The sequence below is a fragment of the Glycine soja genome, chromosome 18 (genome assembly GCF_004193775.1).
Source record: "Glycine soja cultivar W05 chromosome 18, ASM419377v2, whole genome shotgun sequence".
Lineage (NCBI taxonomy): Eukaryota > Viridiplantae > Streptophyta > Magnoliopsida > Fabales > Fabaceae > Glycine > Glycine soja.
The window spans coordinates 51,134,389-51,145,461 of NC_041019.1; the positions used below are offsets into that span (position 1 = coordinate 51,134,389).

At 31.5% G+C, this 11,073-nt stretch overlaps 1 protein-coding gene across 1 annotated transcript; it reads left to right on the forward strand.

Annotated features, from left to right (window-relative positions):
• On the forward strand, positions 1–4,787 carry LOC114395383 (AP2-like ethylene-responsive transcription factor BBM1). Its single transcript, XM_028357144.1, has 9 exons — positions 1–419; positions 711–1,296; positions 1,518–1,600; positions 1,797–1,805; positions 1,942–2,030; positions 2,358–2,431; positions 2,538–2,588; positions 3,029–3,105; positions 3,495–4,787. The coding sequence occupies exons 1-9, from the start codon at positions 182–184 to the stop codon at positions 4,418–4,420; spliced, it is 2,133 nt and encodes a 710-aa protein (XP_028212945.1). The 5' UTR covers positions 1–181; the 3' UTR covers positions 4,421–4,787.
• The last annotated feature ends 6,286 nt before the right edge of the window (positions 4,788–11,073 follow it).

The window sequence follows — 11,073 nt, forward strand, 5'->3', positions numbered from 1 at the left end:
TTCTCCTTCTCCTCCTCCTTTTCTTTCAAACCTTCTCTTATAAACTAGTAGCACATGCTTCTTCTTCTACTCCTTCTTCACGCACAAACCGCTATATATTTTCACCCTTCATATATCTATCTACTTCTAAAGGTTAGATTACCTTGAGGGCTTTGTGATCTCTTTTGTGATAGTCAATATCATGGGGTCTATGAATTTGTTAGGTTTTTCTCTCTCTCCTCAAGAACACCCTTCTAGTCAAGATCACTCTCAAACGGCACCTTCTCGTTTTTGCTTCAACCCTGATGGAATCTCAAGCACTGATGTAGCAGGAGACTGCTTTGATCTCACTTCTGACTCAACTCCTCATTTACTCAACCTTCCCTCTTACGGCATATACGAAGCTTTTCATAGGAGCAACAATATTCACACCACTCAAGGTTTTCACTTCTTCATCACACAAGTTTGTAAAATATATTGTTTTCTTAGAGTTTCCTCAAGTGCACCCTCATCACTAATCTCAAACTAAATGAAGAAATCACACAAGAAAAATATGTTCAACATTTTTCTTCATTTTTTTACCTTTGTTTCTACAAATGATTTGTTTTTGGTTAGCACTATGGAGAAATATTATATATATATATATATATATATATATATATATATATATATATATATATATCATAATTTTACCTTTTTTCTCTTTTAATCCTTTTTTCTTTATTTCTCAGATTGGAAGGAGAACTACAACAGCCAAAACTTGCTATTGGGAACTTCATGCAGCAACCAAAACATGAACCACAACCATCAGCAACAACAACAACAACAGCCAAAGCTTGAAAACTTCCTCGGTGGACACTCATTTGGTGAACATGAGCAACCCTACGGTGGTAACTCAGCCTCTACAGAATACATGTTCCCGGCTCAGCCGGTATTGGCCGGTGGCGGCGGCGGTGGTAGCAATAGCAGCAACACAAGCAACAGTAGCTCCATAGGGTTATCCATGATAAAGACATGGTTGAGGAACCAACCACCACACTCAGAAAACAACAATAACAACAACAATGAAAGTGGTGGCAATAGTAGAAGCAGTGTGCAGCAGACTCTATCACTTTCCATGAGTACTGGTTCACAATCAAGCACATCACTACCCCTTCTCACTGCTAGTGTGGATAATGGAGAGAGTTCTTCTGATAACAAACAACCACATACCACGGCTGCACTTGATACAACCCAAACCGGAGCCATTGAAACTGCACCCAGAAAGTCCATTGACACTTTTGGACAGAGAACTTCTATCTACCGTGGTGTAACAAGGTTTTTTATTTTAAACCTAAGCAAAAGATTTGCATGAATATTTTTTATTTAGTTTATGAATAAATTTGAACCGTCACAAATCTTTCATCACTGCTTCATATCTCATTTAAAAAGCTCCTTTAGTCTGTTTTCATTGTCGTATTTTTAAAAAAAATATTTATTGCATTTTTAAAAAAAATTGTGAAATGATGATGAAATTAGGGGTTTTGACTTAATTGAAGGCATAGGTGGACGGGGAGGTATGAGGCTCACCTGTGGGATAATAGTTGTAGAAGAGAGGGACAAACTCGCAAAGGAAGGCAAGGTATGATGATCTACAATGTTCCTCTATTTTTAGGGTTAATTTTTTGCCAATGTTTTTTCTTCATTTGTCCCCTTTGTGTGCGTGTGTGTATTTTTATGGCTAACATCCATTTGGAGTATAATACTAACTTGGTGTTCTTCATCTCAACATTCATTATATGGTGTAATGGCTTTCTTCAACAAACATTGCCTTGCAGTTTACTTGGGTGAGTACAAAAAGATATTCTATATTCTTTTAAATTATAGTTGTATTATTATTTATTTTTTTGGCCAAAAAAGTAAGAAGAGAGCGTTAATTAAAATTTGTTCACATTGATTATCATTTGTTGTCACTACTTGCAGGAGGTTATGACAAAGAAGAAAAGGCAGCTAGAGCCTACGATTTGGCAGCACTAAAATACTGGGGAACAACTACGACAACAAATTTTCCAGTAAGTTGCCACTTAATTTTTCTTCTTCTACTTTTTTTTTTCCTGTTTATGTTCAATAAATTAAGAGTCGTGTTGCACGAATTGCTCTAGGCAAAGTTGGCCTTGGCATTATTAACAAACAACAATGGTAAATAGGGAAGCTTCAACTTATGGTTGTGTCCCTGCATAACGAAAAAGTTTTCCTCATTTGATGGGATGTGTCTCTTTATAGAAGAAACTGTTATTTGTCTTATAATGCAATCTATGTATGTATGTATCCGTGATCACTTGATCTAGTTTTTTGACATGGAATACTTTATGTCTCCATCAACAATCAATGCATTTTAGATTAGCCACTATGAGAAAGAGTTGGAAGAAATGAAGCACATGACTAGGCAAGAGTACGTTGCGTCATTGAGAAGGTATTTGCAAGTGCCACTACTAATTTATATATTTAGTAGTTTTTTTCGTTGCTAAATTTTTAGAAAATGTGTTACTTATTCATAATATAAAATTACAATGTCACAGGAAGAGTAGTGGGTTTTCTCGCGGGGCATCCATTTATCGAGGTGTGACGAGGTACAGTTCACTAGACACTAATATGTTTCTATCTATAATCTATCGTCTATGTGAATACCATATCGTCTATGTGAAATTATTTATCCATGCTAGATATAAATTAATGATTCATGAATGCAAACTTAAGAGATCAATTTTTAGAAGAATTTGACATTGAAGATTTTTTAAAAAGAAAGACTGATCAATGAATTTCGTTTTGCGATCGCTAACTATATCCTTCGAATTCTGTTTGTTTGAGTAGATAAAAAATAAGAAAACTAAAAATTGAGATTTATAAGAAAATATAAAAAAAAAATCTCATTTTTACTCTAGAGTATTGCTTCTTGTTGTAAGATTTATTTATTGGACAGGAAATGCAAGGTTTTGATATGATATAAAAATTAATAATATTGATCATGTAAACTAAATAGTTTTTTGTTATTTGAATTATTTGATTGCAGACACCATCAACATGGAAGATGGCAAGCGAGGATTGGAAGAGTTGCTGGCAACAAGGATCTCTACTTGGGAACTTTCAGTAATATTTAGTTATTTAATCCTATGCACCAAAAATATCTAAATATGGCAGTCTTACCTCACATTTTACAATTGATGCTGGCTAAAAAAACATTTTAGCATGGATAAATAATTTTCTATGGTTGTACGTGCACTAAATTGTGTATGGCAATTATGCACCCTATATACTTTATAGCCAATTAAACAAGAACTTAAATAGATCACTTGAATGTTTATTAGTTGGCCCATAAATTAAATATGTTTCTCCTCTAATTTAAACTTAATGACATATGACGAAGTAATTAATTTCAATGACATTCATCACTAGTGAAACTAATCCATCTATATGTTTTTTTAGTAATTAACAAATGAAACTTTGTCTACTTGTTTTACTAACATTTAATTTTTCAGGCACCCAAGAGGAGGCAGCAGAAGCATATGATGTAGCAGCAATCAAATTCAGAGGACTAAGTGCTGTTACAAACTTTGACATGAGCAGATATGACGTGAAAAGCATACTTGAGAGCACCACTTTGCCAATTGGTGGTGCTGCAAAGCGTTTGAAGGATATGGAGCAGGTGGAACTGAGGGTGGAGAATGTTCATAGAGCAGATCAAGAAGATCATAGTAGCATCATGAACTCTCACTTAACTCAAGGAATCATTAACAACTATGCAGCAGGAGGAACAACAACGACTCATCATCATAACTGGCACAATGCTCTTGCATTCCACCAACCTCAACCTTGCACCACCATACACTACCCTTATGGACAAAGAATTAATTGGTGCAAGCAAGAACAAGACAACTCTGATGCCTCTCACTCTTTGTCTTATTCAGATATTCATCAACTACAGCTAGGGAACAATGGCACACACAACTTCTTTCACACAAATTCAGGGTTGCACCCTATGTTAAGCATGGATTCTGCTTCCATTGACAATAGCTCTTCATCTAACTCTGTTGTTTATGATGGTTATGGAGGTGGTGGGGGCTATAATGTGATTCCTATGGGGACTACTACTACTGTTGTTGCAAATGATGGTGATCAAAATCCAAGAAGCAATCATGGTTTTGGTGATAATGAGATAAAGGCACTTGGTTATGAAAGTGTGTATGGTTCTACAACTGATCCTTATCATGCACATGCAAGGAACTTGTATTATCTTACTCAACAGCAACCATCTTCTGTTGATGCAGTGAAGGCTAGTGCATATGATCAAGGATCTGCATGCAATACTTGGGTTCCAACTGCTATTCCAACTCATGCACCAAGGTCTAGTACTAGTATGGCTCTCTGCCATGGTGCTACGCCCTTCTCTTTATTGCATGAATAGGTGGAAAAACTAGGGAAAAGGAAGAGTCACCAAGGAGATTAAAATGATGCATATATTGATGACTTGGTTCTTCCTCTTTATGAATGAAGTTGCTAATTTGATAGTGTGTGCACTTTTGAAGATGAGGACATATATAGGTTTTCTTTCACTATCTCTAACTAGCAGGATCCTTATTTCACTAGGGTTTAGTCATGGCAGAATCAATTTGCGGTGAATTTTGGGAATTAACTTGGATAAGAATGTGTGGACAGATATCATTGGGATGTTTTTATTATCAGCGAGCTTTGTAATTCTGGAATAACAAGGATCATACAAAGGGTGGAGTTTTCCTCAATGTATATGCGTGGCACTTGTTTTAGTTTCTTAACCAAATTCTTTCTATATATTATATGCATGGTAAAGGGTATTAGTGATTTTCTGATTGGTCTGCGATCACATAGTTTTGTTTACGTTTACAGACATTCGATCCTTACATCATTCCATGATATGATTGAATTGATAGGACACAGTTAATTTTCAAACCTACGGTTTATATATATATATATATATATATATATATATATATATATATATATATATTCTCGTTTTATCATTCGAAACGAGAGGAATGTCAAAATCATGCAAGAGAATAAAGTGAAAATAACATTGAATATTTTATGCGTACACTTTATCGATTATTGGAAATTCATTTGAAAGTTATTTTGTTACCAATAACTAGCTAACAATGCACTAAGTAATATATAGATATTCTTGTTCTACTCCTTTATTTGAATAAGTGTAAATATGGTATAATATTTTGATATAAAATATCAACATCACCCAAGTTAATTTAGCTAAGATCAATAAGTGAAAAATAACATGTTTATATAGTTTCTTTGCTTGTTTGTTTTTAATTACCTGATCTTTTGTGCATCATATTCCATTTCAATTTTTTAAAATAATGATATGATAATGGATAAAAACGTAATGTCTTTGCATTTATAGAATATTAAAATTAAAGTAAACAAGATAAAGTGTTTAATCTGATGATAATTTTTAAATTTGTATTTTCTAAAATAAAAGAATTTAATTCTAAAGTTATGATCATAACGTAAAAATTAATGTTATATAAACCGTAGGCAAAAAATTAATTAAACTCAAGTTCATTATGGCCAACGATCAAATTATGATGTGAAATAGTTTTATTAACTTACAAAAAACTATTTGAATGAATTATTCTTATACACTATGATTTAGAAACGAAAATTGATTCTAGGCTGATATTGCTCATTGAAACCATAGAAAGAAATGCCATGCTCCAAAAACAATGTTCTTTAACCTTAGTTTATTCTACGTTTTAGCTAGCTAGCCAGACTCTTTTGCTGGTCGTCAATATCTTTTGTCTACTGATTCATTCAATGAGTAAACAACAAAGTGAATCTTTCTTTTATATATATATTTCCCCCCTTTTCACTCCTTTGTTTGTTTCTCATTCGCGTACTCATGCTTATTATGAATATAATAAGAAGAGTTATAGTAAATGAATTGTAAAAGGGTAAATAAATAGGTCCAAATGGCATGAAAACCAATGAAGGTATTGAAGGAAGGGCAAAGGGGAGTGTAAACCGATATTCATCGGAGAAATCAGCGGAGTACCCGTGCCTCCTCGGAAAGAATACCTAATATTTTATCATCTCTCTGAGCATCTACTTGGTTGCAGGATTGTTTTCACCCTTATCCATGCACAAACACTGCCCCTTTCATCAAAGAGATTTCCAAGAAAAGTGAACTTTAACAAAGTGTTGTAGCATGTAGTGGGTCGCAATCCTTTCCCTTACTTTTTGTTCCCATGCTTTATTATCTATCTATTTATTACACTAACTTTTCATGCATATAAATAGTATTTCTAAACATATAGAATAATTCTTGATGAGTTCAAAATAGTTTAGTATGGATTTATCATTGAATACATCGATTAATTAACATAAAACTATTTTAACTTAATTAGTGATAATAATGAGTTTCAGAGTTCTTGATCATATAAAAATGCATTAAATATTTCAAAGAAAATTTTACTTGGCAGTCATTTTTCGTGATAGTTATATTAAACAAAATTATCTATCACAAAGGATATTTATGATCTCTTAATTAATATGGATTTTATTATTATTTGAGTGCATTCAATTTATATATATAAACATAAACGTTGTGTAATAAATGATATGATGCGATAGAAAAAAATAAAAAATATTAACAAAATATTCAAAATAATAAAGTGTTTAAATGTTATCCTTCATTGTTAATAGGCACTAAATCAGCCTTACAAGTTTTATCACCTGCTGACTAAATCCTTAGGTTTTGACCCCACTGCATGGCTTTAGTGGGTGAATGATGGAACCACGAAATTACGGGCCCGGAGGTTCCTATTTAACCTCTGGAGTCTGGAGGACTTGAAAGCAACTATTTTTTAAGCAATATCTCTTACTTTTTGGGTATGGGATAATTTGTTGGACTTGAAACAATATACTGATATAGTTAGAACTTTGTTATTAGTGACATCTTTAGCTTGAACTTTTGTCTTCTACTAAAAAGTAAGTAAAATAATCTTAAGTAACTCCTTTTTTTTTAAATATTTTTATTAATACACTTTTATTATTGAACAAGTAACATAGATGAATCTCATTAAATAAAGTGTAAATTTGGGTTATTGAATTAGACTTCCGTAAAATTTATTTGATATTATTATTAAGAGTAAATTAAAAATATTATGTTACTATAACACTAATCTTCATTCAAATTATATGTAATTAATTAAGAAATGTCTGTAATATACTGTTTGACACATTTAAATATATTATTTATTATTGAATGAGTTATATTTATTTATTTGGTAATATAAGAGTATTTGAAAGACTTTATGGAGATAGTTTATAATTTTTTTTAATTCGTTCTATTATATTTAACAATCAAGCAAACAATTAAACAAAATCTTTTTTTAATAAGAGTTTATTAAGTGTTTGATTAAGTTGTTTATTTAATTAAACACCCTTTTCAAGTTGGAAGTGAAGAAGAGATTATGGGATTTGGGTTCGAACAGTCCAATATTATAAAATTGCATGCTTCATGGATGTGCGTCTGTGTCTAACTTCTCAAATAGAATCCTATCGTAAGCTAACAAGCTCTAGGAATGCTCATCCATGTCTTTTTCTTGGGGTTTATATTAATTTATTAAATCCAATGCCCTAGCTTTGTGGTTGTGGAAACTCTGTTTGGGATTTAAACTTTTTTTGACTTTGACTAGCTTGGCTTCCATGTACTATTAACATTCTTTATATAATAATAAACTATTAATCATGTATAAATGTATAGAGGCATCCCTAATAAGTATTTTTTTAATAAAACTCTTAATATTACGAATAATAAAAAGCTTTCTGTCACTAGATTCAAATTTACTACTTAGATACACGAAGAAATATTTTATTCTTGGTTAATTAATCATTTTCTATGATTAAATTAAACCCTTTAGTAAATTTTTATTACGGTAAGTAATAACTAACTTCTGTTTATAATTTTTTTCGGATAAATTTTTTAAAAATCTTACTAGATTATCAGATCAATTAACAGTAAACTCAACCTACATATTTTCGAAGTCGACATGATTCAAAAATGATAAATTCAATTACCATGTGGCAAGAAATTGTAGATATTTGTATATATAGCTAATCAAAATATCCAAAATTTTAGTGTAAATAACGTGGCAGAGAGCAAACTTATTTTAACATTTGTACCAATCACTTTAAATTTATGAACCGCGACAAATGAAAATATATAGCACTTTATAAAATTAATAATGTTATTTGAACAACAATAAACTAGAGTAGACAATTCAGCAACCTCAAGTGTGTGTGTGTAAAGTTACAGTATAGTATTGAATTGTCTAATTTATTGTTGTTCAAATATGAAGGAAAAAATTCAGCAACCACAAGGAAGAAAAGGGATAGGGTTTGACTAGGAAACTTATTTGTTACTGAAGGGAAAAATGAATAAAGGAGGAAAAGGGGGTCTTATGTTCAATACTTGTTGCCATTATACACCAAAAGTAAAATATAAAGGGAAATTTAGTTGTACAATAATTTATATAATACTTTGGATAATAATATTTTTTGTGTTTATTTCTCTTTTATATATCATTTTTACGTGTCATAACGATAGAGACATAGACATAAAATAATATTGGGAAATTTATTGTATGAATTGCTACATGTGTCTCAAGTCTCAAATATAAATTTTGTGTACTTGAGAATACACCCACTTGAACAAATATAAGAGATGCCAAACGCTGTATTAGCTCTATTACCTCTCCTCCATCCGATCCAATAACAGGTCAATATCTACAAGTTGTATATGATCGATGATATATTAAGACAAGAAAAAACTTTAAAAAAGAAATGACCTCAAAACTTGTTGATGATGGGTGTGCTGCCTCACTATCACATGAACCGAATGCTTAAATAAATGCATAGTTTGTTGAGCTTGATCAATTTCCTATTCCCACTTCCAACAATATGTCCCAATCACTAATTAAGCTCTAGATGTCTAATCCTTGTCCTCCGAAGAATACCACAATCAACCTCGCTGGAAAAATAATAATAATGTAGCACTTCCCAAAAAGTTTGAGATAAGTAAAATTAAATAAATAGGTTAAGCAATTTTGTTTCACTTTTTTTGTACTCAAGTATGCCTTCGGCACCAAATAAGATGCACATACACAAGCTTGCACAAGATCCATCAAGACACATTGACCAACATCAACACGCAACAATACCCTTTTTACTCCACTTCAAGCATGCATACATTACTTCTGTCACAAAAGAGTTTAATTATAAAGCGTTGTTCCTCTCTTTGTCTTCTAAAGTACTACTTAGATATATTCATGTTCAAATGAAGTTAATGATATATTACTTCAATCAGATCTATTATATGCTACACATAAGTTAAAGCACACCGAAATTACAAGATTTTGTTGTAGTGTGTGTGTATATATATATATATGTGTGTGTGTTTTTAGCTATTAAATAGTGATTTTATTTAAGAAAAACAAAATCTTCGAATATATATAATCAAATTAATTCATAACTTAAATAAGGACTAATTTCCACACAAAAAAACTTAAATCATAATTTTTACAATTTAAATATGTCGAACCTATTTCTTTGAGTCTAATTTGGCAATTAAGTCGGTTTATAATGATTAACTAATTATTATTTATTTTAATTATAACTCACTAAAATCTCCTAGTTAATTTTATGATTTGTTTTATTGATCGTATTATTCAAATAATTTGAATTTATTTGGTGGATAGAATTTACTTGGCTGTATCAAGAAAGTAATTTACTTGGAAATGTGAATATAGGTATATCAAGGAATTTACTTGGCTAGCTTGTCTCTCAAGGAATCTTCCTTAGAATTTGGACAGTGTGGATCTCTATTGGCAACAACAAATAGAGCATCAGAAAAGATATACATGTAATGGTAAATCTACATAATGAATTTTGCAGTCTATAAATGATTTGGTGAGGTAAGGTGGCTGAAATGGCTTTAATATTTCGATCAAGAGTTTATGATTAATTTCTAGAGATATTGATATTTATTTAAAGGATCGATCTCTTCTAATAGATGTTTTTTCATACACATGAATCATGAATCAAACTCCTAATCATATGCTTAAGGAACAAGATAGATTATCTATCAATCATACCAAATCATGTCACATCATGTTGGTGCTTTACTACTTGGTTTGCTCTAGAAAGTTTTTTTTTTTATTGTCTTGGTCATTTGCTCTACAAAGTCGAACTTCAACTCTAAGTCGGGTATGGTGCTGCTATCATACCAAATCATGTAGCATTGTACTGTCACACCATTTTTACTCTTTACACCAGTCATTTTTTAAAAAAAATTAATAAAAATATCCTTCATGAAAACTAGATTCCGTTCAATATCTTGAATAGGTATACAGTTTTCAAGATATTCAATGGAAACTAGTTTCCACGAAGGATAGTTTTGCACACACAAAAAAAGAAAAGTGGCTAGCATGCAAAGAGCAAAACGGATAGTGCAAATAACAGGGCTCCAAAGGCTACACTTCGAGACAGACAGACAGTCCCAACCCGATCAAAGCATTTTTTATTTTATTTTTATAATGGATGTAGATAGTCTAGCAGAACTAGTCTTGTAGCACCAAAGTTTAGTGAAGTGTAGTATAAGTGTTGTGAATAACCCTTTGCTTTCCAATAGTTTATAACCCTTTTCAGTTTTCTCCCACTAAATACTATATTTTAGTTTAACTCATCAAGCTAAAGTAAATTGCGAGTAAAGTTCCAACTACGAAAATAAACTATCTTAACTAACCAAACCAATCAAATTTTAACCGAGCTAAGCTTAAACTAAACCTAACTCAATTCAATTCTTTTTCTTCCCAAAATGAAAGTAAGTGAATGTAATATATCAACACGACATTATGTCAAAATTGGGATTAAAATAAATAGGTAATACCACATTTTAGAGCTTGAGTTTTGTTTTGTTTTTTTATTTTGGAAAAAGAGTAGAATTAGCATTTTAACATGTTGAAGCAAAGCCATATGATAAGAGTACTTGTTAAGGAGAAGTCACCCACC

Excerpts from the sequence above, each read along its gene's own strand:
- LOC114395383 (XM_028357144.1), top strand. The coding sequence starts at position 182 with ATGGGGTCTATGAATTTGTTAGGTTTTTCTCTCTCTCCTCAAGAACAC. Across the intron at positions 2,432-2,537 it reads TACGTTGCGTCATTGAGAAG|GAAGAGTAGTGGGTTTTCTC; the intron begins GTATTTGCAAGT and ends ACAATGTCACAG. Across the intron at positions 3,106-3,494 it reads TCTCTACTTGGGAACTTTCA|GCACCCAAGAGGAGGCAGCA; the intron begins GTAATATTTAGT and ends TTAATTTTTCAG.